Source organism: Numida meleagris, chromosome 4, assembly GCF_002078875.1.
Source record: "Numida meleagris isolate 19003 breed g44 Domestic line chromosome 4, NumMel1.0, whole genome shotgun sequence".
Lineage (NCBI taxonomy): Eukaryota > Metazoa > Chordata > Aves > Galliformes > Numididae > Numida > Numida meleagris.
The window spans coordinates 79,575,197-79,603,147 of record NC_034412.1 but is presented as its reverse complement, the minus strand read 5'-3'; the positions used below and the strand labels follow the sequence as shown (position 1 = coordinate 79,603,147).

General features: G+C 37.3%; 1 protein-coding gene across 2 annotated transcripts in view; it reads left to right on the top strand.

Annotated features, from left to right (window-relative positions):
- Positions 1-27,951, top strand: part of STIM2 (stromal interaction molecule 2) — a 66,965-nt gene that overhangs the window by 14,917 nt on the left and 24,097 nt on the right. For both annotated transcript variants that reach the window (XM_021393996.1, XM_021393997.1), the window contains exons 2-3: positions 18,822-18,952; positions 27,086-27,200. In XM_021393996.1, coding sequence (XP_021249671.1) covers positions 18,822-18,952; positions 27,086-27,200 — 246 coding nt within the window. The remainder of the gene's footprint in view (positions 1-18,821; positions 18,953-27,085; positions 27,201-27,951) is intronic.

Here is a 27,951-nt window from a genome sequence, read left to right as displayed (position 1 = left end):
TCAGGTGACTTAGAGTGCAGATCAGCAATGGTTGGTTTTATACTTCTGCACCTTCCCTTCTGCATCTCCATTTCTGCAGCTCTGGCTTAGATTGCTCTAGAAATTGTTGTAGATGAGCTTTCATGTTGGCATACATGATCAACAGCAAAATTCAGTAGGAAAGAATAGAATAGTTATGCTTGGAATTAGTTCTGCAATTGAACTTGCAGCTCGCCAGCTTTGAGGAAGAGGAAAGCCTTAAGCTTTGTTTTGGGTATAAACTGAGAAATCATTTGAGTAGAGAAGATTTGTCTGCTGTATTTATAGCCTATCTATGAACAGTTGTCATTTCTTTGGTTGAACAAGTTACACCATCTCTTCTACTGAGTACAAAAACTTAGTAAAACGTTTTGGTATCATTTATTGGCTGTTGATTTCAACTTCAAAAGGAAAGCCAGTGTTTTCCAGACAGTTCTGAATGTAGCTGTTGTTTCCTAGAACATATTTATACAGTATTTATTCTATTGATAAGAGAAGAAAAAAAATCCAAGCACTCTGGTAGGCTGATTAAAAGGAAAATAATAGGAGGAAGAAGGGTAGCTATTCCTTATTTGGTAAACAATTGATGTTAAGAAAGCAGACAGATGGAAAGCATACTATCAGGAGGCAATTTGACTCTGTGTAGCCAAGCACAACTGTGGGTCCAAATAGAAATAAGGGAAAGCTTTCTTGAGTTCTACTGGTAAATTGTTCTAATAGCTAATTGATTATTTTTTTGGAGTGACTCCTTTTAAGAAACACCCTTTTTAGTTACACACTGTGTCAATTGACATATTGTGTATATTTTTACAAAAATACTTGATAAAGTGGGTTAACTTCTAGTGAGTTAGGCTTTCAAATTCTGTGTATTTAGGACAACATTATTTCTTTTAGCTTTGCATTCTATTCCGTTTCCTAATGGAGAAGAAAGTCTCCATTTCAAAAAAAAAAAGAATATAAAGACACTTTCATGTGAAAGCTGAATTCTGTTTTTGTAAAGAACAAATAAGGATACTGAGACACTTGGAGGCCTTCTTTTTTCCTTTTTTTCTCAGTATGAATTAGTTCAATGGAGAAAAAGTTCTAGTGTGATAAATGTAAGAGGTGAGTTCTTCTGGTATTTGCCTTCTAACAAAACTGCTTCTGGCATCTTTACCCAGAGGACTTAATTTGGAATGGAGGAACACAGCCAGTGCTCTCGAGTGAAAAATAGGTGTGCAATGGACCAAGTTTTACTGTTTGAGGCAATACTTTGCTTAGATCTGAGCTGGTGTGAATCTTTGTGGGAATCTGCATAGCACCAGCCAGTCCTAGCAGCCTGCTCTGGCAAGCTTGGAAGGCAGGGCTTTTTGGTTCAGGTGCAGCACTTCTAAAACAGCTGAACTACTTCCACATTACAGTGAGACATCTGAAGGTGTTACTCAGACTTTTCTGCACTTCTGTTCTCTGCACATGGAATAAAGATGTTCCTGGCATGCTTACACTGACTTAAGTGATCTTCCTTCGCAGTGAGTGGCAATCATCTCTGTACACTGAGATTTGTCTTTTTTTAGTTAATCCGGTCTGCCTGGAAATCAGTTCTTTGAAGCTTAAGCCCTGAAGTGGCAAGGGAGAAGTGAACAGTTGTGGATTTATGACCATAAGAATTTTGACTGAAGCTTAGAGAAGATGTGAAGCTTGGTAGTTCTCACTGAACGATTCCTCTGCAATACCCTATTTGAACTAATAGATTTTTGAAATTTCACTTTTTAACTCTGTTTGGAAAAGTATGTGCATGCTTGTGCAAAAATTACTTTGGCTGGTTCAGTGAAAACAAAACAAACTGATCACTGGTACCTAGTTATGCATATTTGCCATTGTTGATAAAATGAGAAAAACACCAGAATGAGCTGCTGCAACAGTGACAGGCAATGGGAAGGATAAAGGTGTTGCTGTCACTACTTTAAAAAAAAAAATTATATATATTGGTGCGGAATTGAAGTTTTAGTAGGAGGGGATGAAAGTAGCAGGTCCTTCATAATCAAGTAATAGAACTGATATGTTATCACTATATGTGACATACAAAATGTCTGTGGCTTTTTTTTAAAGATGTAGTAGGAAGATTAACTTGGTATTAGCATATCCAAACTAGCTGACAGTGAATCTTAATAATACCCCTTTCACAGATAGAGATTGATTAGAAACATGTTTGAAAGCCTTGTGGCATTGGACATGAAATATGGGGAGCATGGAGGAGACCTGGAAAGGAAAAACAAAAACATGAGCAAAATGCGGAGGGGATATCTGTGTGTGTTGAAGGTTGGAGGGGAGGAGTGACACAACCAGGAAATGCAGCAACCCAATTTATTTTAGGAAGGGACTGCACTGAAAGTAGAAAGTAACAAGCTATCAGTTTTCTACTCATATTTAAGTATTAAACTTGTTTATGGTAGGAATGAGCATTATGTTTCTCCTGGCTCCTTATACATTATAGTATGTGTTGGTAGCTGCAGCTATCTGGCAGTGTGTGCGAAATCTTGTAAACTCCTTTTTGTGCTTGATAACAAGTTTAGCGTTTGGAGCACTAGATATTTTTGTAACTTGTTCAAATCGTGCTGCTTTCCTGGCTGTGAACTGAGCATGCCAAACCACAGACTAGTGGCTGTAGCCATAGACTGCTCAGTGATGTGCTAAAAGTGATTGTTTGCTTTGCAAGTCCTGCCCGAGGCGTGTGCAAGCTGAGTTAAATATTTGTACCCTTACAAACGATCTCAAGACTCGTTTCAAACGTTGGTTTTCTATTGTCTTCCCAATTAGTTGATGACGTCGCTGAGGCTGTGGTTGTGCTGCAGTTTGCTCTCCCCTGCCTCACGGTAATGCAGGGGATCTGGGGGTGGTTTGGCAGCTGAGCTTTAATCGAGAAAGGAAGAAGCTGATGGAAGTGATGGTTTTAAGGCAGTTTGCAGCTGCACAGGTGGCAGCAAGACATGGCTGAACGCTTGGCTTGATTTCCTTGTTCCTGTTTGAAACCTCTCCGAGGTGTGGCTCCTCACAGCTGCGTATTGGTGTGGGTGGATAATGCTGCTGGCACTGCAGTGCAAGCAGAGCTGGGGTGGCACTGGCAAGCTGGGATTGAGATGCTGGGGGTAGCTGAATGAATTCTGCTCTCTAGAAGTGCTCTGAAGAATAAATTTAATGTGAAAATTTTGCCCTTGCTTGCCATTTCCAAATTGTCGTCAGACATAATTTAGACAAGATTGAAAACTCTCGAATTCTTCCTCTGTTACTGGTTTGTTTGTGCTGCTGCAGGTGGCTTTCTTAAGTAGGTCAGTGGGCATGTGCTCAGTCTCTGATATATGAAGCTGGCATGTATTAGTGTGATATGTAGCAATACCTGTGGGATTGGATTAAAAAAATATGTTAGAAAACAGGTCTTCAGAGGATGCTCATATCAAGATGTCTCTATGAAAAACTAGCTAAAATCATGCTTGTCTTCATTTGTTCTACCTAGTTGCAGGGTTTTTGTTACTTAGTATATCTTTTATTTAGCAATTTCGTACACAGTTATTTGTCCCCATAGAATCACAGAATGGCTTGCTTTGGAAGGGACCTTGAAAGCTATCTAGTTCTAATCCCCTTGCCATGGGCAGGGTTGCCACCCACTTGATCAGACTGCCCAGGGCCCCAGCCTGCCTGGCCTTGAACACCTCCAGAGATGGGGGATAAGTGTACAAGATTTTGCGCATACATAACAGTATTCAATTCTAACGAATGCTCATCTAATTTGAACAATGCAAGTGGGTGTTTAAGCATGTAAAAGATTTTTTTAATGACAGACCCCACCTTCTAGCTGTCTCCTTTTAGGGAGTCATTTCAAATTACCTGCAATTAGAGAGCTTTGCAGGTAAGAAAATAATATGCTTGTGTTCATGTAAGGAGTGTTTCACGTGTATATAGTGTTCCATGTTAGAGTGGGCAGACATTACTTGTTTTTAGACTAAATGGGATACATGTTTCTAGTGAAAACGTGTGGGGACAGTGGAGTACAAGTATGGCGAGTATGCCTGTTCTAGAGCTGTGTATTCCATTTGCCACCTTACTGGTCTGACTTTTTAACTTCTGTTCTTTTGACTTCTCATATGGAAAGGCACACTTACGTGTTGGTAAAAGAAACTTTGAACTCTAATTATTTTTGATCTTCTCTTCAGATATTTGGAGAATTCTGTCATCACTGAAAGATTGAACACTGGTCTGAACATTCAAATTATAAAATAATTATCATTGCTGTAATTTTTTGACTTTCTGTATTTGAAATAGTAGGTGCTTAATTTTTGACTTAGTCTAGTAGTCCTGCAGTCATGTCTTTACCTTGAAAAATTGTGGTGTAATAATTTAATTGCCTGGCTAAAAAAATTCTATTAATCAGGTCTTACTAAAACAGAAAATCTTTTGTAAGGGATAAATAAACCAGTAGCCCATGTGATCTCACATGAAACAAGGGAATTTAAAGAACTCCAGTGTTTAGATTTGTTGATTAAAACTTGTTTTGAGATAATTACTGTTTTAAAAAAATGAACAAAGAATCTTTTATGAAATGCAGAGATTAAACTTTACTCTAATTTATATTCCCTACTGATTTCTGTATTCTCAAAGCCTGTAGATTAAAAAAAAAAACAATGAAAATTCCAATTATTTACATTAATAAAATAGTAAACTTAAATAATGCTTGCATGGATTTCTACATATTGCTTTGCTGTTTGATTGAATACTAAATGTTATATCTTTTTTCTCCTTACTGAGCAAGCTATTCCTGGCAAATGTTAGAGAAAAGGTTTTAAGTGCATTAAAGCCCACCTTTCAGTAAATAATGCTCAAGCTGACAGCTTGTACAGTTACATGGAACAGCTGATGCTGTTCAGAAAAGACTGGAATTAATTCTTATAAACCCTGAGTTGGCTTCCTCTGTAGGGTGCTGCTGCAGGTAATTACAGTTGAGCTCTTCTATGACTCTTTTTCTTGTTGAGGTGGAACTTCTTTTTTGTTCAAGTGCAAAACTTCAAGGGAATAAATTTGGATAGCTTTTCTGGGTATTGTTTGCATTATTACTGCAGATCTCCTTAATTTCACTTCAGTTGTTCTGATTTTGGTTGCTTCTCTGTTTTAGTGCATTAAATTTGCAACCATTTTTACAGCTTCCAAGTTTGAAAGTGTGGATCAAGTCTAATGGTTACAAATTCTTATTTTTGAGTATATCTAATGTTTCTTTACATGAGGTGCTTTTGTTGCACTCCTCTGTAATTCCTTTCCCTTCCCCCTTCTGTTGATTGTGAGTTAGCTACCAGCATCTTGAATCTTATTTTTGATCAAGATTGCAGTAGTAGTGCAGTAACTTATGTAACACTTGTTCATAAATTACCTTCTCTGCTCATAGAAACAGTGAAAGAGTTTCGAAACAACTGTTTTTTCTTTTCTTCCCTTATACTTCTGCAACAGAAATTAACCCTTCTTGAGACTTTTAGCCTACAAACTGTTGTGTGAATGTTAACAGAGCCTTGGTGTCTTTTCATCCTTAGAGAATCTCAGATCTGTTGGTGAAAGGAAGGGTGAGGCTGCTTATGTCATATACCATAATATCACTGAATCCATTTGGAGCTTTAGACAATGGACAGTGCCAGAAGCTTGCTTCTCTTTTAGTCATGGCACAGAGTTGTAGATTTCTGCAGTGGACATCTCACTTAAAAATACAGGTCCCCACTTATTTGGGACTGGATGTGGTCATGTTTAAGTACAATTTTAGCGTTGCCTTTGCAAGGTTGTTTACACAAAATGTCTTCAAATACAAGGAGATGACAGATGCTAGTTGAAAGGTACCCCTAGAATTCAGTCTTGTGTTATAAGCAAGAACGTCACCAGAACGAGAGCTGCTTGTCCATAGCTCTCTGGCCAACTCCTGAAGACCTTCAAGGGTGGAGATTCTATATCTTCTGGCTAGCTTGCCATAGTGTTGCAATGCCTTCCTGGCAAAAAAGACTTACTTGATGTCTAACTTGACTCTCTTGGCACATAAATTATGTTGCTTCTTGTCTACCACTGCAGAATAGGATTTACCATCTGCTGTCAAGTGATTGCAGGCTACTGTTAATCACCATAGCCTCCTCTTCACATGGCTACTGAACAAGCCCAGCTTTCTGAAAATAAGTGATCTCCTTGAATTTATTTAAGATTGAAACATTTTGTTTTCTTAAGCCTTATAAAATTGAGGAAGCATGTTAAACACAAGATTTGGAAAGCAGAAGTTTTAAGAATGTGTGTTAGTACTGGATGCAAAATAAGCCTCTGAAAAAATCTTGAAAACAGCTGCATGCTCCAACTCTGTGTTTGTGTGTATACACACAGTCAAACAATACAATATTTTACTTAAAAACAAATCAAAACAAAAACAGGAGTTACTTGGATATGTTAGAATGTCACAGAATTGTAGGGGTTGGAAAGGACCTTTGGAGATCACCTAGTCCAACCCCCTGCTAAAGCAGGTTCCATATAGTAGATTACATGGGAAAGCATATAGGAGGGTTTTGTGAAGACTTCTTCTGAAGTGAGAATCAGCCTCTCAGGGCAGCCTTTTCCAGTGCTGTGTCACCCTTGCAGTAAAGAAGTTCTTTCTCGTATTTGTATGGAACTTCCTGTGTTCCAGTTTGTGCCCGTTGCCCTTTCTGTTGCTGGGCATCGTTGAAAAGAGCCTGGTGCCATCCACTTGACTGCTGCCTATTCAATATTTATAAGCATTGATAATATCCCCTCTCAGTAATCTCTTTTCCAGGCTGAACATCTCTCAGCAGCAAGTCTCCAGCTTTCCCTTGTAAGGGAGATGCTCCAGTCCCCTTAATCATCTTTGTGGCCCTTTACCAGACTTTCTGTGGTAGTTCCCTGTCTTTCTTGAATTGAGGAGTGTGGAACTGGACACAGTACTCCAGATGTGGCCTCACCAGGGCAGAACAGAGGAGGATAACCCCCACTGACCTGCTGGCTATGCTCTTTTTAACACACCCCAGGATAACATTGGCCTTTTTGGCCACAATGGCACACAGCTTGCTCATGGCCACCCTGTTATGCACCAGGACACGCAAGTCCTTTCATGCAGAGCTTCTTTCCAGCTGATCAGCCCCTAACCTGTACTGATGCATATGTTTATTCCTTCCCAGGTGCAGAATGATAATTGCTGAGCTAACAAGGCAATAGGTCACTCCTGTAGTTTAGTATAGGCTTTGTAATGTAGATATTGGAAGTGAGGAAGTTCTGTAAGATAGCTGTCTGCTTAGACTATGGTGAGCATACTAAGTTTACATTTGGGATGTTGCACTTCAGAGCAACAAATGGCAGCCTTTCTTTTCAAACTTGGATTCACTTTTCATGCAGTAGCCCCTTCTTTGTTACATATGTAAATATCGCCATTCTTTGATCTGTCTGGAGCACTTCTAAGACTTTGGGTTCATCTGCTTGGTGGAGAATTTCTGAATTTGTGTGAATCTGAATGGCTTTTTTTTTTTTTGAGTGTCTCCTCCCAGTATAAAAACTTCTGATTAATTTCTTGATAATGTTAATTAGCTTTGATTTGGCACTGGTAGTAAAACCTTACGTGAGTGAATAGAACCTCCGTAAACAATTTAAAATGTCTGTCTGCTTTCAGGTTAACTGGAAACTCTTCAGTGTGTTGTTATGTACTGTTTGAAGTATTACTAAAGAATTGAGACTTGATGAAAAGGGAAAACTTTCTTTTGTATTTTAATGGATTAAATGAGAATCTAGATCTATGTTATAGAGAGCAAGACATGATATTCCTAACTTTTTCTTATATAATCTAGATATCAGTTGTGTTCAGGGTTCTTCAGAAATGCAAACATTGTCCTCCTCTGCTTCCAGCAGATGACTTGGTATAAAAATTATTTTGAATTAGTTACCAACAAAAAGCACATTTAAGTTGAAGATTTACAAATGTGTGAATCATGGTGCTAATGCACAAAAGATTAAAACATTTGTACTCGTTGATACATGTGACTGAGGTGGAATAGTTGGTTTCCAGTTGTCAGCTTAGTCAGGTGTTGCAGTCGAGGCATGTCAACAGACCTTGAAAATAAAGTACAATTCCTTATGTTTGATTAAACATGAGAGAAACCACAAAATATTAAAGAACATGATTCTTTTTGAGATATGAATGAACTTCAAATGTGTCTTATTGTCTGTGGAGGCTATAAAACAGCAGTGGAATATCTGACAAAAGACACTCCCAATGCTTTTTAAAACAAGTTAGTAAAAGTTTTTTATATATTGTCTGTGATACTTTTTCTGTGGGCAATAGAAGGTCTTGTGTCGCTGAAATTCACTTCTAGGGATTTTGGAAATGGAGTCTTTACTGAACATACTGAAGTAGGATTTCTTTCATGTTTCTGTCTGGCTTTTAATTGTTTCGTTAAGGGATGGTGGCCTTTCTTACCTTTTGGAAGTTATTTTCATTTTGATAATTAGAAATGATGCATTGCCTGTAGTAGTTGATATTTGATGTTTAAAAAGAGTGATGTAGTGTAAACACTTACATTGGAATTTGGCACTGGTCCCCTTTTTCTCCTTGTGCCTATTGCAGCGAGTAAATAGCAGAAGTGTTGGTAATTCAGTGCATGACATCTAGCTCCATTTACAGTGCGTGTCTGGCAGAGTTTAAATAAAATCTAGTACGTCATTTGTCAAGCTTCAGTCTTGTGAAATCTGACAGATGCGTATCACTGTTAGTCTTTAAAGTCTCTTGTAAGACTCTTAAAATTTTAGTTAGCTCTATGTATAATTATCATAAAGTATTCTTGAAGAGTTGTCATTATCTGGAAAAAGCTTACTGTCCTTCATTTGATCTTGTTCCTAGCTTGCACTGGGGAGAGAGGAAGAAAAAAAGATGTTTAACTAGATTTTTTTTAATACAAGTATTCTTTTGCAGGTGGTTGTAATCTCAATTGTCGCAGTGTACAAGATCTTCATACTTGCTTCTGCTTTCCCTTTAGTTCTCTGTAAATACCTGTCTCGCTGTTTCTTCTCTTCAGGAAATTCTTTTGTAATGAAATCAACAATTTCAAACAAAATGAAGGCCTACAGTCCCTGGTGCTGTGTAGACAGGTGTCAGTTTGCTGGCTTTGGGACAAATCCTGTTGTGTGTGTTTAGATCTTACGTTTTAGAATCTTACTGTATGTTCTGGTTCTTATGTTTTGGAAAGTGGTCAAAACAATTGAGCTTGAATTAAGGAATATGTAATATAGAGTTCTGTGTTGTGTTATTTGCAGCCACCCATCAGCTTGTTGCAGGTGTGATGTCTTCTCAACTTGATGGTTGTTATCTGCGACAAGTGTTCAAGGGCACAGCCTTGTCCTGTGCATCCTGGTAATGAGGGTGAGGGTTTAAGATATGGAACTGGAGTTTCTCTCAGCTGTGTAGATGTTGTTATTCCATTACATTTGTTCTGTTTTTCTGTTTATTACTCACCTGCTGTGTTCCTGGCTGAGTTCCGCTGCATGAGAGGCTTAGAAGCAGTACAATTCTGCCTGCTTCTGCCTTCATTTCTCCTTTGCAGATGCAAGTCTTTCATGCTGAATTAGTTCCCCAAGCCTTCCTGCAGCATGGTTGCACAATGTGCTTTTGTTGGTACAAGGAAGAGAGCAGTATGGGGCAGGAAGGCAGGGGATAGGAATAGTTTGTAGTCCTTTTAGCATTATGCTTTGGCTTATTCTGCTTTAGAGCATATGTGGAATTATTGCCTTAGCTCTTTGCTCTTTCCTGGATGTGTTTGTGCTGTTGGGGAACAACTGATGGAGAAGTAGCGCTTAGCAATGTGTGTTGTTCAGGCAAACCTAGAGAATTCAGGAGCTTTACACTTCGCTTTTGTATATGGCTTTTCAATATTTTTCTGGAGGTATAAGCCTACTGCTTCTAATTTTTGAAGGGAAGAACTGTTTTTGCTAGCATGCACCTTTTAACAATCACTTTGACCAGAGTATGTATCTTATTCTGAGTTTTGGAGCTCTTAGTTGGGTGATAGAAGTTTCTTGTTTGTTTTTCTTCATGAGCGATGTTTGGCATCTGCTCACTGTATTTGAACTGGCTTCTTTTTTAATGCTCAGTTTAACATCTAAGGGATAAGTGTTGGCCGACTATGCCCTTCAGTACTACTTCCACAGACCCAAAAATACATTTATCAAAACCCCGTCAGCCAAAATGTATGTAAGATATGTACATCTGTGGTTTATTCTGACACTCTCATAACTGCCTGTGTTAAGTTTGAGCAGCAATGTAATGATGTTTTATTATTTACACGTATGTGAGTATCTCATTTTCTTCACATTCTAAAACCTTAACTGATGATCCTGTTTGGATCTTACTGGCATCAAATAAACCACCAAGGTGAACTGGGATAACAGCAGTAGGTTTGTCAGCTCAGTTTATCACTTCGTGAAATTTCTAATAAGAAAAATATTAGGCAGTATATTAGCAGGAGCAAAATTGCCAGTTGTGTAATGTGGTTGTACAATCTGGAGTTGGATGTGAGTGCTAACTGCAGAGCAGTTTGTGTAAGCTGCTGGAATTAAATAGTCCTTTACTAACTAGCAGTCTGCACGACCAGGTCTTCACCTAGGTTAATGAAACTATTACAGAAACTGATATTTGTACATGCTCAAAATTAGTGCTGAAGGGAAATGTTTAATTATGACCTTATCAATTAAAGGAAATGAATCTACAGTCAGCACCTTTTTATTTCTAAAGGCATAAACATGGCATAGGCTAATAAATTTAATGCTCAAAGGCTAGAATCCTAATGGATTGCTCGAAATGAAAAAAAGAAAAGTTCCATAATGTTAGGGACTTATTTTATTATAATATTACATTTTTGTAGTTTAGGTTTCAGTTGTACAATTCTAATATGCTCTTTTAAAGTATAAATACATTCTGACAGCATGTTGTTACAGGAACTGTGAGGGATTTGATGATGCTACAGATGCTGCTCACAGAGGATTAAATTTGATTCCTTGGTTAGAACAGTTAATAATACATGTACTAGATCGGATGGTGTAGAAGACTTGAAGTAATTCAGTAATGTCAGCAATGTCATGCTTATGTGCCTGATTCATGGATATAGGATATGATTATGAATCACATGTGAAAACAAATGGAAATGTAATTATTCTAGTTTTGCTTGTATGTAAGTTTATGTATAATTTTAAATGAAAATGATGACTTAAAACAACCCTCTAATTTATAATTTTAGCATGCTTAATTCTCATGGCCTAAATGTGAAATGGTTTGGGTCTTAGAAGGTATTTTCTAAATTTGAAAACCGTGTCTCTAACACTTGCACATAATATTGAAAAAAAAAAAGTTTAGTAGGATGGGAGTCCTTTTCAGGTGCTTTTGCTCCCTCGTTTTCATTCTAAGGTTTGAACTACACTTTCAACACAAAGTTGGAACTTGTTCAGTTATCAGCGATGCTGCAGCCACAAGATTGTTCTACTCTGCAGATCGTTGTCCTCTACAGAGAAATGTAGTGGCACACTGTTCTGCTTAACCATGAGCTGTATCTTAATGCAAATTGGTACACTGAGTACTGACTGTAAGCTTTCACCAGAAGGCTAAAGATCAGGCTGTGAGATTAATTCATAGCAGAGATGTTAATAAGTATGCAAATCTAAGCAAGATAATGAGGTTTAGTATAGAATTTAGTTACTAAGAAGTTTGCAGAAATCATGTGGGTGTATTGTTAGGCAGTTGCAGGTCATCCTTAAATCTGATTTCGTGACCAAATCTAGAAAGTGGCTTAAACGCTATGCTGTCCTTTTTGTTGTTGTTGTTTAGAGCTGACAGATTTTTTGTGTGGATTCAAGTAAAGGATCAGGTATAAAGCACATCTATTTCTAACTTCCCACCCTTAGAAAAGGAAGAAGTTGTTACAGCAGGAGAAAATAACTAGTTAGACCTAAAATATGTAGAAAGCTTAGCTACTCATTATGTACTTAGATACGCTATGCACTAACAGTCATTTAATTTATATGAATATGCACCTGTAGTTCGTTTAATCAGCTTAATTGGTGTTCTGTTGACAAATGATACCAAATATCGTAATATACTAAATACTGAATTCATAGTCCCGGTTCTTTAATAACCATGGCTTCTAAAATAGCCATAGCTTCTAAAAGTAAGTAATACAAGGCAAACACAGCAACTGTCTTGTTTTGTTTTAGTTAAGGCTTGTTTCTCTTGCAGGTCTGGTTATGAATGTAGGTCCTTTTTGAACCTATGTGAATTTGTTTTTTCTTGAAGGTATTCTAATTTCAGAAGTTAGTAATTACAGTAATGAGTATATCATACATTTTAAAAGGTGTGTGAAATAGTGCATATCTGAACTTTAAACAAATTTATATTCTTGTATGATAATAAAGTTTAGTAAAGTGAGATATACCTCTCTATTGCCAAGAGGTGATATCAGACGTCTGTCATTTTTTTCACTGTTCATGTATGTGTAGGGAATATTGGTATAAATAAGGTTGGAAGGAGAAAAAAGGGAGAATTGTCATGGAGATGTCTCTTAAGCCAGCCAATCTTCCCGTGTTGCACTGCTTTGTTGGGACTAGCAGGAGTTCCTCTCTCAAGTCACCTGTCTTTGAACATTTCATACACATATAGTCCAGCTTCTTCTCCCCTTGTGCAGGGGAAGGTGTGCAAGGGAGACGGAGGAGTCACAAATCCGTCTTGACTTTTGTCTAGTCACAGAGAAGGACTGTAGTTTGCTAATTAACTTACAGTCTAAAGGAAATGTTTATGCTGATACTTTGTTTTGTTAGAGCAGTTCATAACACGATTGATGTATTCAGAACTCTGTCTGGCTTCCCTTTTAGACAAGCATTGTTGATTTGGGTAGTTGTAAGATTTGCTTCTATATCTGTTAAATTAAAGCAAAACTAGATTTCACGTGAAGTTTAATTCTCTTGAATTCCTTTAACATCTTTCCCTTTGAATAAACAGTTATTACCAGAAAGTTCTTAAGTTGTGCAAGATGCTTTTCATATCTTAGTAGGCGATCACAAGTTAACCATGTCTGCCCTGCTGTTTGTTTCACAGCTTTTGGTCTGGTAAGGATTTGAGAAGTGACAGTTGAAACTCGCCTTAAGACTTTGGTTTTGCTAGTGCTAGAATTTCTACTTTAAGTAATGAGCTATTAGTTCACTAGTTTTCATTGTGCTATTAAATTTAAAAAAGAAAAATCAAGTTCACAATTACTTTTTTGTTGGTGTCATGAAAGTGGGGAAGTTGGTGATTTATGGGGAAAAAAACCCAGGTCTGTCTTAATCAAATTTCTACATGTGTAATCATAATCAACTTATGTATACAAAGATAATGAAACAACACAGTAATGGACGCTTCTTGGTAGTGACAAAAACAGATTTGAAACTGATATAAGGATCACCTGTATACAAATTGACGGGATATTGATTTACCGTAAGGTTGCTTAAGGTGTCCTTTCTTGTTAAATTAAGGATATTTAGTGGATTTTAAAGAATAACGGCAGCTCTTTCAGAGCAGAACTGCAAATCATGTCATCTCCCACCCCTTCCTTCATGTTATTAATCGCTAAGCTTTATATGTATATTCAGAAACAATATTTCAGGTACCAGGGTTTGCAGACGAGTTTCATTTTTTTGAGTCTCATCTGTGTTGCATATTGTATAAGTTAATGGACACAGTTGAAGAAATTATCTGTATTTCTATTATGTAGTGGCAGAAAAGCCTAGTGTGAAGCTTTGCAAACCTTTAAAGTTCTTCAAAGACAGCAGGATGTTCCTGTCTTTTCTCCTTTCCCACTGTACCCCTTCCCCTTTTCCTGCTTTCACTAGTATTATTGCATCTTGCTTTTCAGAAGGCTCATTTAAGTAACATGAATGTTTTGATTAGAAGATAAGAGTGCAGAATACATTTTTGTCAAAATTGTCTGTTGCTTTAATGTTTTTAGTGGAAAGATATGCTGCAATGAACTTCATTTTTTTTCTCTCATCATTTAAATAAATGTCACAAATAACATTGTCAAGTTAACTGTTATTCTGCTCAGCCTGCTTGTCATATGGAGGAGTTTAATTATTAAGAGTAGGAGTGATTTGCTTTGGGAGTTGTTAATTGAAAGATTAAATGAAGCTCAATCTGAGGAACTCTCTTCAAACCTTTGAAGATTTTAATGACACCTTATGTAAGGATTTAAGATAAAAGCTGAATGTTTGTTGCTTTTATTGTAAGTAGCTGTTTAAAACATGGTGATATTTGTGAAAACACTTGTTTTCAAGTCACTTCAATCTCTTGTGTATTGGTCCGATTTGTACTCGTGTTTAAAAATCCTTGTTCTTATGTTTTTTTCTGAATTGATGAAGAAAATGGAGTGTATTAAAGTACAGTGTAAAACTATATCACAAAAAGAAATGTAAGCTGTAAGGAAATAGAAATCATATTGAGATGAAGATGCGTTTGGTGGAGAGGTGGCAGGGAATGTTGTTGCCACCTGCTTTGACTCTGAAAAATGCAGAGAAATCCCACTTCTGTCATCACAGATTCTTGAAATACAGTTATTTTGAGCTTGGAGTATGTACTTAAGAAGCTGACATTATGGTATAATGCTTGCCTTTTTTTGTGAGGCTTTCCTTTATCCCAGATGGCCTCTTAGTAATGGGGAATGATAAAGCTAGCAGAACAGGGTGTATTCCTAAATATATCAGAAAAAGGCAGTCATGGAAACATTGTAGGCTTCTGTGGGACTGTTCTATGTTAGCGTAAGGGGAAAAAAAAAAGTGTTTTTCCTTCCCGGTGAGTGCCGAACAAACATGATGTGTCGTAACCAACCTGTCCAACTAATTCCCAGCAGCAACTCGAATTTTCCTTCGAGCAAACTAATTGGGAAACTTCAAGGCATGCATCTGATTTCAGGTACTCTTGAAAATCATGAAGATTTTGTGTGTCCCTTTACTTTTAAAAAGGTGCTTTGACCCACCAAGAAGCCTTTAGGGTGCTTTTGAGACTAGATCAAAACTGCAAGCACCTGACAAGAGTCCCTGTGGCACAATTCTAGGAACAATTACAGCTCTGATGCTCCAGAGTCCATGTGCCGAATGGGGGTAATAACTGCAGGGTTGCCTGCTTGTTGGTGTGTTGATCTTCATTCTGCAGCCTCTTATGCTGCCAGCAGTTTAAGGAAAAGTAAATGCACGGTAGGTGAAAGACTGTGTGGTGATCTTACACCCTTTTGCTTTGGAGCCATGTGTATTCCTAAAATAAATTTCATGGGCTTTGCTGACACGAACACTTGAAGATATGGGTGTAATTAATTTTCCTTACCAGCTTGTGTTGACAGTGTCACTCTGTAAGCTTAAGTCCTGTTACCTTCACGAAATGGGATGGAAAAGCTGTGATGCTACAGCTCAGAACTTCAGCTAGAAGTTTCTCATAGCCTTGTCTTATTTTATCTCCTTTTAAAAGGGAGAGGAGGAACTGAGTGTTAATTTTCCCCTTATTTGTAAGAACAGACAGCTTCCTGTGGACTGGATTGGATCTCTTGGAACTCAGTTCCTTATCAGACTGCCTCCTATAAGAGTAGTTAGTTACAGTGGCCTGCTGAGAACTGCTTCTTCCTGCTCTGTCAGAGCCTCTGACTTGCTCAAGGCAGGAGAAAGGTTTAATTCTGAAGTCTCCACCAAGTTCGTTGAGCCATGAATTACACATTTAATATTTCAGTGACAAATTCCCTCCTGACCATGACATCTGAAATTTCTACACTTCTAACCTATGTTGAAGGAATGTCCTCACAATAGGGTGTGCTTGTATGCTTCTTGTCCCCCTCACTTGAACAACATCACTTACTTCTGTTTGTTTTACTGATTCCTCAGTGCTGTTTGTTCCTTAAAGGAGGGATCAAACTTAAGTTACCAGGTACGCTCCCTGAATGAATGCTTGATACTATCTTTGTACTCTTTCCTGTGATAATGATTTTGAACTCTAGGTATTTGTTACAGTGTATCAGCCTAGGACATACATAGTCATGCAGACCTAAAAAATTAGGGTTTTCCTTAAAGTACAGTAGAAGGTTTTGAATTTCAGAACACCTTTGTGTAGAGTGGATTCAAAGTGAGAAATGAATTACCAAATAGTCATGTCACTTGTTGCTGCTGGGCTTTTTATTTATGTTGCTTGCTGTATCTTGAGACTTTTCCTCAGGCTTTTCCTCACGTCTTTCATCCTAGTTGGCTGAATGGGTGAAGTTTCTGATAATGTTTCATCTAATATTTATTTGAATTGCTTCTGCTTTGCCAATGAGGCAAGATGCTGTATTTCAGAACCTCTTTCGGATTTGGTTAGGGTTCTTTAGGTATTCCTATGAGTAATTGTGGGTTTATAAATTTATTTTTGTGTTTTTGAGATTGTTCTCTGGAGAGACAGTTGACAGTTGTTAGTCTGGTAATGTTGCTTTTAACTTGATTGTGTCAAAATAAACTTGGAGGTAAGTTTGGATTCTGTTTAGGGTGGATTATTTTTTTGTTGCATTTGATGTGTTCCTGCTGTATCTTTCTCAGACCAAAAAGCAGCAACTGGAATGCTGTCTTTGAGAGGGATCGAGTGTTCCTGGGACCAGGGCATGGGACATTTGAAGCATAAGTAGTAGCCTGTTTACTTCTCTAAAAGCTATAGCTTATTCAAGTGCCTTCATGTTTAAATACACAAAAAAGGTTTGGAGAGGTTCAGGCTGGACATAAGGGAAACTTCTTTACTGTGAGAGTAAACACGGTAAAGAACACTGGTTGGTTAAACACTGGGACTAGCTTCCTGGAGGGGTGGCTGATGCCACATGGCCGTCAGTATTCAAGAGGCCTTTGGATAATGCCTTTGCAAATATGCTTTAACTTCTGGTCAGCACTGAAGTGAGCAGGTAGTTGGACTCAATTTTTGATTGCCTCTTCCAACTGAACTGTTCTATTCTTGGATGTGTTTCTAAGTACTCTGTTTAGGAAACCGATCTACCTCATTGTTGAGTAAGTGTAGTCTGAGAAAACTTGCGATCTGAAAAGCTGGCCTTTTGGCTGAAAAAATGGAAAAGCATTTGAGTGAGTGCTTGCAAACTGTGAACTACTTATCTGAAGTTTTCTACTATGTAAGAATTAGGACTAAGTACAAGCTAAACAAGTTCAAACTGTCTTTTGATGTTAAAAAAAAAACAACAACTTGAAGCATCACTTCTTTCAAGTTGCATTCCAAACTGAAAACTGTGAGTCTGGTTTAATATTTAGTTTTTTGTCTTTATTTTACAACTATTTCATGTATCTCTGAGATTTCCTTCTGTTTTGTGATAGTGCCAGTGTGTTGTGTTTTTTTAATATGTGGGCATGGATGGAGCTGTCAATTTATTTGTAATGGAACTGGTATATAAAGTAAGAATGCTTTGGAGTCATGTCTGTCTGTAGCAGGATTAGTCCTGTTAATGTGTCTGAGATCCCAGCTGTGATTTGTTTGCCAGCTTTGTACTTTAGCTTAGCAGCTTTGTTCAAGTAGAGTCTTCTGGGTATCTTTTATAAATTAAAAAATACTAACTAATAGCAGACGCAAAAGCAGAATAATGCCAATTTAATTGGTGCTTTTTTCTGTGTAAACTCTAGATCCTATTATTTTGTATATTTTTCATTTATGTTTCATATAAATGAGCCTTTAACATTTTTGTTGCAGCATGAAAGCTTAGTCTTTTGGTAGACTGTAGAAGAAGCAAATACCTCCTCCAACTGTTTTCACTGGTGTGGGTTAAGCAGAGTGTACCTAGCTGTACTTCTTAGGAATACTGCCCTTTTATAATGACTATGTAGTGGGAAGTCATTATTTTAACCAAAAAAAATATTTCTTATCCTTCTCAACCTCCTATCGTTTAGTTTTAGATGTATCAGAAGTAGTTAAAGTTAGCTACTAGCTAATGAGAAGGTCTGTGAAAGGCAAGTCTTTAATGATGGGTTGATTGTTATGCATTGTAGAATTGAGCAGCATTTGCTATGTCTTGTGGAAGGTGAAGAACAGAGATACTAATTTGACACAGGTTAAGCAAACCCTTCGGATGTATACAACTCATGAGCCTTCTGTAATAAACATGACAAAAAGATGCTGTTTTTGACCTTGAACCCTGCTCTGTGATGACGCTGCTGTTTTTGATCAGCGTGAATAGGGTTGTGAGGTACAAATATTTTTGTCAGTTGTACTTTCTTTTTGGTGTGCTTTCTTCACTTGCAAACCATGTGTATTTTGCCTGTGTATACTGCCTACAGTATTACTGCAGTGTGGCTATCATTCCTTTGTTATTTGCTTATGAAGCTGTGATTGCAGGACATGACAACTTTTTCTTGTTCTCATCCTCCTCTGCTTTGCTTTTGCGAGGCTTTCAGAAAGGAGGTTGGAAACGAGACAGTGGTTTTCTCTGGTGCTGCAATGATATATCATGCAGAGTGGCTGACAGATAAAAGAAGCAGAGATAGTTACAGGGTGGGGGATGGGATTGCAGGAGTGTAACTATCTCAGCCTCTTCTGTGAGCTTCCTTACTGGTTAAAAAGAGGGTGTTTTTCATTTTTTTGTAAAAAATTTACCATCTATCTATAACTTGGAGGCAATGTGCAGTCAAGTGCATATGTACATAAAAAAATTTACATCCTGTGTCTTGCTTGGAATCATCATATTCTAGAGAGACAGTAACTAATATTTTCTGTTCTGATTTCTTTTTTCCCCTTTTAGATCCCTGCAGTTCTCTCAGCCCACCATGCTTTACTGAGGAGGACCGGTTCAGCCTGGAAGCTCTTCGCATGATCCATAAGCAAATGGATGATGACAAAGATGGTGGAATTGAAGTAGATGAAAGTGATGAGGTAAGAGGATAAAAAGCCCTCACCTGTGCATACCTGCAAGGTCTATCCTTTTCTCCCTGTTTTACATAGCTGCTCTTATGTTCCAGAACTTCAGTAGTTGTTCCTTTTTTAAAACTCAGTGGAAGGTAAGTCTGGTTTCTGAAGTTGTCGAAAATGGAATATATTTGTCCATTATTCTAGCCTAAAAGAAAAATTTTTAAGGCTTATATGGAAAGCTGTTGTTTTTTGATTAATGTTAAGAAGCAGGCCTTAGTTTGGCTTGCAGTTAGGGTAACTAAGCAGATCTGAACTGCCAACTGATACTTTAGTTCCCTAAGATTTTCTCTCTTAGGGGATTGCTGGCCTTTCCTGTATACCTCAGCTCTCTTCCAGACACATCTTGCTGCAAAATGATACCTATTATAAACATTCTAGAGCAATCCTTTATTTTGTTTACATTTTATGGGCAAGTAGTAAGCACCTTCTGCAGTAGGCTAATGATAGATTATGTCCTATCAGCTAAGGAAGATTGGTTATTCAGACCTGCCTTAAGCATGTTGTGGTTGCTTACGGTTGTGCTTGAATGAGTTTGGCAGGCAGACTTCTGCTGACCCTGGCAGAGGTCTTGCTCTTGTACTTATTTAAATTGACCATCTGGATCTCAAATTTACTGGGGAGGAATGGAGATAAATCAGTGTAGTTTCATTGTTCTTGCTTCTCTGGTAGGAGAAAGGTAGGGGAATGAAGATGTCCCCTAAAAATGAGGAGGTATTACCATGTGGTTTTAAGGTGAGTGGGAAAAGACTGATTTCTCATCTTTTTTTTATAACTCCTTAGGGCAGATTGTTCTCCCTGAATAAGTTGTGAATTATGTAGAAGTTCTCTTCTGTGTGACCATGTAAGAACGGCAGTGATGCTTGATGGGAGTTTTCTGAAGGAATGCTGTACAGTGGAGAAAATGATCCAAAGTGAAATAACATACTTAACATTTGAGGAAAAAATTTCACCCTGTACTTTCAAGTATGTCACAGGGCAGAAGTTAAGCACTGAAAGCATTCTGTAACATTAGAGCTAAACTGCTTATCATGAATGTTCAGGATAGGCACAATCCAGCGTGTAAACTGAAACATTGGTGGCTGTAAGATTTCTGAACAGCTTTTCAGGATTGTATGATTCTCTAGACTTGCACTGCCATTTTGTTATACATGGAAGTTAAAAGAAAATATTGAAATACTTACACATTGGAAACTTTCCATTGGCTTTCTGTTAGTATTCAAAAAGCTTGCCTTTGTTTTCGGTGGACTTCTTCATCTTTATTTCCAAACTTACGCTCCTCCAGAGGAATGTCAAGGTGAATTGAAGGTACTCATAAACCTGTTGAAGTGACTGAAATTTGAGTAGTTCTTGAAGAGATGCCATTATAACTGGCATGCAAGATTACTCAAACTGCATATTCAAAATACTCATTGTGCATAAATTAAGATAGCAGAGAAAGGGCTACATTTCAGCTACTTCCTTTTTTAAAACATTGAAGTGTTTAATAATAAAATGTACGTTAGCTTTTTTCTGCATTTAGTTTCCTGCAAATCAGTGAGTATTTGCACAGATGTACTTCCTTCCAAGATATTTATTTCAGGTTTGCTATTAAGAATTGCATTTTAATTGTAAATTAAACTAGTAATCTGTATGTTCCTGTTGTGCTTGTAACCAGATCTCAATCTTCAAAAATTTGATAGTTTAACAATATACTTGCCTGGTTACCTTATTGAAGTAGATCTGATTATATACAGAATGTGTCCTAATAGACACTGCTTCAGAAGCAGATGTTTTCAGTAACTAAGAGTGGATAATGCTGCTTGTTTTGATTAAAGATGAGAACAGATAATTAATAAACCACTTTACTGGAAATAAGTCTCCCTTAAATACAGGGATTAACAGCAAGTTAGTGGATTTCCTGCTGTTTTGTGTTGCATGAGTTTTGTTTACAAGACTGCTGGAGGAGCATCATATTGATATTCACCATGTTTTTAATTTGGCAGGAAAAATACAACAAAGCACATTAAATTTTTGCTGTACTAAAACAGTGTTATGGATTACAAGGATATATTTACACAAAGGAAGGAAGTTCTTGTAAATAAGTTATTTTGAGAGAGGAAAGGTAACAAGAGGTAAAGATGTTACAGTATTTTAGCTATTTTAATTTACTAATTCAGTTAAGAACCCCTGACAGTAACTCCAGGCATCTTTTTCTATAGTTTCTCACGTCCCTTTTTTTGCTGTATTTTTTTTCTGTAAAATAGCAGTCTCACATAAAACCATTCTGTAAAGAATGAGTTTCTCTAGGAAGTAAGAGAGCTTTCTAAGAAACTTTGTATTTCCTCAGAAACTGACTGTAACTGGAGGCCTTCTGGAAGCTGAAAAAAGCTTGTAGTTAATTTGGGTGTCCTTCATGTGGGGAACTTGAAGTAAACTTCATCTAATTTTTTTCCATGGGATTTATTAGATGACCCCAGTAAATGTCTTGTGCATTTCGGTGACTAAGAAGGAGAGAGGGGATCTAGTTAGTGTGGACTGGTTAGATTTTTTCCCCCTTTAGTCTTTATCTGTTAGGTATGTTAGACTTAGTATAACCTAAGATTTTTAAAGATAGAAAAACTAAAAGAAAAAAGAAAGATTGTTTGGATAATAGATTATGCTTTACTGTCTAGTTATTGGTTTCTCTGAAGTAGGATATTGGCATGAAAACCGGAGGATGGTGCAGTAGAGAGTGGGGGAAAAAGGAATGATGGAGAAAAAAAGTCTGTACTTATTGTTAGGGGAGGTGAAGATGAATTTATCAATTCTGACTCCTGCTACTAATTTCTTACTATTTATGTACAAAAGGTTGCAATTGTTTACATTGGTTTAAATTTGTAGGCTGTTGAAGGGTAACTAAAAAGGAGGACGTATTACTGATGGAGATTTTAGTCATCTGCCGTGGGAGGCTATCTGCCTCAGGAAGCATCTGTTATACCATGCATACACTGCCTGTTTTAGAGGTGAGGCACAAGCAGTAAGACAGACTTACTGATCTGCGTGTTACTTCTGGAGGTTTTTCTTTGGTTTCCAAAGAAGCTCTGTATGTAGATCCTGCCTCAAGTAATTTCCTCAAGAAATATCACTGTAGGAAATTGATAAGTTGGTGTTTTTGAAATACTAATATGTTACTGTGTATACAATATCACACGAAAGCCAATGGCATGAATTTACAACTTGTGTGGAGTCTTTGGATAGATGATTTAATATCTTCATATTTTATTTAGAGTACATTTGCATAATGAAGAGAAAAAGGTAAACTGTCTCCAGTACAGTGATTAAAGCAGAAAAATAGCTAGTATGATCTGATCGGGAATAGTAAAACAGCACTTTAGCTGTAATAAGTTTGACAGGCCAAGATTTTTCTTTAAGTGGAAGCGGCCATTTCAGAATTTGTGCATGTTCTGTACAGCTGTTCTTTGAGGGCTTGAGGTCATATTTGCATCCAAAATGCAAATAACTCAAGAGAGATGGAAGAAGCAGTGTCATGAGAGATTATGTTTGAAAGAAGATGATGAATTGGAGTTAAAAACAAACAAAAAAAAACAAATAAAACCCAATACAGTCAAAGAATCCAGTAGGAAGTCAAAATGGGGGAGGAGATAGAGCAGTCAGTTGTTAACAGCTCAATTGAAAATCAGTGATTTCTGGATTTGGGGTGACTTGGGAAATGTATGCCTTGGTGCAGCCTGTCTTTGGTGCTGATTTGTGATTAAAGTTCTTGTAGTAGAGGAGAACCAGCTCATGCTGCTCACTTTTACTGTGTAATTAATTTGCTAGTGATATATTCCTGGTTGTATAGGCTTCCTTTCTTTTGGCAATTAAGATGATACATGCACACATCACTGTCTGTTTTGCAAGGTTACTAAATTAAAATATTATGCATTAATATTACTATTTTAGAATCTGAAGGAATAAAATGTAATACACAGCTATTCAACGTGAAATTTTCCTAAGTACTCTAGAGAGAGCTGTTAAGCTGTGAAGATGAGTTGGTGTAAGAATTCTCTGGTTATCTTTGTTCTTTAATTCCTTAAGTAATTGTATGTTCCTATAAAGAAAAAAACCCCTATAATTTACTAGATTGAACTACAGCTCTGTTCATTTCAATAATTGTTCTGGACAGGGCGTAAGTACTAAACATTTCAGGGAAACTGCAAGCAATTCCCTGGTTGGAAATCCTGAAGAAGTAAGTGTGAAGTAGTGTGGTGCTAACGTTTTGAATATTTTGGGTATCAGGAGAATTAGAGTACGGGATAGAAAAGAACATTTGACTGTATGTCATTAAACTCTGGATGTCTCTAAGTAAGCAGCCCCTTCTGCATTCTTCCAAGAAAACCAAATCTTTATACAGTATCTCTCTTCTTTTTGATTGTTACATCTTGGAGAGAGAATAAAGATTTTGCAAAATATATTTTTGGAGGGGATAAGTACATCTGTATGTAATCTTTTTTTTAAAAACGTGTCAGGTTGACAGTGTGGATGGGCAATTGATGGAACATATGGACATAATTTGCAAGCTAAGTCTTCTTTGTTTTTAGAGTTAGCAAGGCAGAGAGCTACTATATGTAGTTCTGAGCCAGTTCTCAAGAAATGCATCCAAATGTTTTTAAACTTACAGACATCATGTGACAAAGTTGGAAGGCTTCATCTCCCTTTGTTTAGTGTCTTGGGAGCTTGTTATGCTCCAGGAGCTCACCCTAGGTGTTGTCATTTCAGCTGGGAGGAGTTCTGCTATAAGCTGAGCTTCCATTTCTTGTTTGCAGATGTACACACAGCAAGATACTAAGGGAACTTAGAAGGACGTTTTGTATTTTGATTTTTGTTATCATTTTTATAATAAATGTCCCTAAACTGGTATTCCTAATTGTGTGAAGTAGTCAGTGCTTCAGAGTCAGACTGGTGGGCAACGTGCTCTGTTGTAGAGATGTCTACTTAAGCAGCTCAGACTGCAAATGCTGCAGCTCCTTTGCATCTCTCCAGTTCGTTTGACTTCTCTGTGCAAGGGCATTCTGTGGAGAACGTGGATCTTTCACATGAGTATGCCATATGTCCTCACCAGTGTGACAAAACCATTGGCTTACTCTGAGATTACTCTTAAGTTTTAGTTATCAACAAAATTTGTTGCAGGTGTGTTAAGGGGTCTTGTTTATGTTGAATGTTGTCATTTGACTTCTAATGTGTTTGTCTCAAGCCGATAAAACAGGAACTGCATTTGTTCCTTGCAGTTACTTGGAGCATGTCCACACAGCAATTGCTTTTTCAGGGCAGGCAAGTTAGGAGCCTGCTTTGCCCCCCAGATGTGGTGGCCATATCCCTGTGCTGTCTGTGTGAGGAGTCCTGCAGAGAGCCAGCAGGTGCTATCATGGGTATGGTTGTATAGAAACTTGTTCAGGGGTGTTTTGAATCAGATCTACTTTATGCTGTGCCTCTGTGGAGGTACTTAAGCTAATGTGTGGCTGTCTGCGCTCGTTTATGAACACTGCAGCCAGGCAGTCTTGCCGCAAGGAAGCGTGCTCGTGGAAATTCTGACTTCCTTTGGAGGGACTGCATCATTTACAGTAGAATAAGTAAAATTTTCTTTTAAACTGCAATCTTGTTTTTTTCTGTAGAACTTCTGGATTACTTGAGATACACTTGCTTCCATTTTAACAGCTATGGATTTTGTTCTTCTAGCAATGTGTCCAGTGGACTTTGATACATTACCTTATTTCACATCTTTAGAAGCCATTTCTGTGGGAGGAAATGGTGAATTCTGTGTGCTGCATTGCCTTTTAAAATCATGCTTGCCAGCTGCAATGCATCTGATAGCACTGGGTAATACATAGCAGCAGAGCTTCCTAAAAGACTGTCTAACAGTGGCTGCTTTTGGAACTGGCTCTGTCTGAAGGTAGGGTTATAGGAAAAAATCAAAGTTTTTAACTTTCTGAGTCTCCTTTGAAAAAATAAAAATGAAAGAAATAATAAAACTGGGGGATTCTTGTAGAATTTGACAAGAATTTTCTACAATTTTTCTACAATTTTTGTAGAAATGAATAGTTGCTTGAGGGAGATAGTAACACTGAGATGTTACTAGTTGCTCTTAGAGTAAGCATGTCAGTTTGAGTCTATTTTAAATTTATGAAACTGGAAATCATAAACTTGAGTCTCTCCAGAAAAAGGAATAAACACAGCAGTTGAATGTTTCCTTCTGTAGTTAGTGAAGAGTGGTTAATTTAACTTTACCACTGTTTTGCAGAAGAATGCAATTATTCATTTGTTCCTCAAGGGACAAGGGTATTCTGCAACTTTAGTACTCAAACTGCACTGCATCTTTTTTTGTGGTGTTATGTATGGCTTTAGTTTGTGTCAGTGCTATTTGCATGTCAGACCTGCATTGGATTTTGGTTTGTGTTTTTTCTTCCTCAGAAGGATCAGAATTTTACGAGGGTGGTGGTTTGGTGGTGGTTCTTCAGGCTAGTGTTTGGTTACAGGTTGGGTGCGATTTGAATTCTCTGTTAGAGTACTGAAGGTTTTCTGAAGAGGAAGGCGGTGGCTCGCCTGACCTTGTGTGGCTGTTACAGGACTCCAGCTTCAGTTTGCTTCAGGGAGAAAGTTTCCACTGCACCTTATTACGCTGCTGAATCCTGGGCTCTGGGATGTGAGTTGTAGCAGTACAGTTGTCTCCAAACTTTTGGAATTGAAACTCCAGGTTTGAATCCAGGTGTCTGGCTTTTTTTTTTTGAAGTACTTTCTACTTGTTTAAGTACTTACATTGACAAATGATTTTTTTCTTGACGTATTTTTTACGTAACTCATCTGCTTTCTTGGTTTCAAGTTTGTAGTCTTTAAAAGACCTTATCTTTTTTGAGTAATTCTCCTGGCTAAGATAATCCTTAGATGTTTTTTCTCAGAGCTTATTCTTTTAACTTCTCTATTTGGAGTTATTTTTCTAACCTGTTCTTTGTGTACTTAATGGCCAGGGCAAGAGAGATTAGCTGCTGTGATGAAGAATAGAAAAATCTGCCCTCCTCTTCCCCACCCCCCCCCTCTTTTTTTCTCTTACCAGAATTATTCTGTTTTTAGGGCTTTCTTCAATTTAGACTGAAGAGAATTCCATGCAGAAAATCTCAGAAGTGCATAACCATTCCTGAGGAGTTACTGCATATTGATTATTAAATGCAAGCTGCTTAGGAGTTTGTGTGTGGATACTTCATTTAAAACAAAATGAACTTAGCTTTACATTGAGTATTTAACGGATATTTTCCACTGTCCTTCTCTTCTATTTAATAGCTTTGTGCTTTGAACTTGGATTTCTTTTCAGTAACTGTAATGAAAATTTGAAATTAGACTTTTTACCCCAAAGTTGGTGTAACTGACTTTTCCCAGCTGAGCTGATTATGAATATATCTGTAAACTCCTGCTCCCTCTGCTGGCGTTGTAGCCCAACAGCATGGTATTTTGATATATAGCCTTCCTATTAATCATTGCAAATGAAAGAGCTATGGGTAATTCTTTGGTACTTGGAATGTAGCCACTGAGGCATCATTAGTAAGAAGAAAATTGTCTCTAAGATGATTTCTGTTTTTCAATTTGAAGTAGAACAAAAATCTTTGTTACTCACTCAAAAGACTGTAGGAATATTAGTGAACTTTTTTCTCATCCCTCAGGCAGTTTACTTTAACTGCTATAGCAGGATTTGAGTATTACTATCCATAAAGGACTGATATGTTTTCAAATATTATATAGTCTTGCCTTCCACAAGTGAAGATGACTAAATATATTCAGAATGGAGAATACTGAATGTGTGATTGACGTGGTAGATGTAAATGCTGTAGGGCTAAGATATACTAATACTGGTGTCAATCTACTAGCAACTGCAGCTTCAGTTTTCCTAGGATTTAATAATTGCAAAATCAAATCCTGTAAAAATATTAAACCCTTTTTTTTGAATCAGACATAGTTGATTTGCATGAATTTTGTGCTGCTGGCTTAAGGAAGAGATGATAAAGATTCTCTTCTGCCCGATTTATTTGCAGTTTATGTTTAGAAATTGACATTACATGGGAATTAAAGATAATGTTTTCCTGTTTTCTTCAGTTTCTAAGGGAAGATATGCAGTATAAGGATGCTTCTAATAAGCATAGCCACCTGCATAGAGAAGACAAGCATATCACTATTGAGGATCTATGGAGACGATGGAAAACATCTGAAGGTAGGTATAAAAAAGAATAACTAGAAATCATGGCAGTTATTGAAATAGACATAATTCAACCATTTTTTACCAAGTCACTTAAAGTAGTAAAAGGATAATCTCTTCTTAAGCATCTTTAGGGATCTGTAGTGGTACCCTGTATCAGAGGGAGTAGATATTCATATAAATCAAGTTGAAAACTCACCCAGTCTGGCTGACGTTCATTTCTGCTTGCTGTACTGATTGTATTGTGAGTAAATTTGGATAGCTTAAATTCATTGAAAAAGGTTGCAACTTATGGAAGTAACTGTTTTAGGCATTGAATTCCTGATGAGCTTGTTTTGAATTTAGTAATCCTTGAAGGTTTCTATCAAGGTGTTTTTTTTATTATGCACTCTATTATAAAGTAGAAATTCCAGTGTGCCTCCACTCTATTACTGCCTTTGGGCTATGAAACCTAAAATTCTTAGTTCAAAACATTTTGTAAAGTCTTTTAAAACTTGGAATACACAATGCAGTAACACAAGGACAATGCAATAATGACCCAGCATGCACCTCTTCAATTTGGATGAGATTTTAAGCCAGACATCCCAAATATCAAGCGGTAGCTGTTTTCTGTTCCTTGCTGAATATATTCTAGGATATAGTGATAAAAATAACACTCCAGAGGTCAGGAATGTTAGAGTTCTTAGAAGCAAAATACCTTTTTTAACCCTTTCAGAAAATACTGTGTTAATGATGAGCAGTTTGGAGACCTGTAAATTGGTATCAG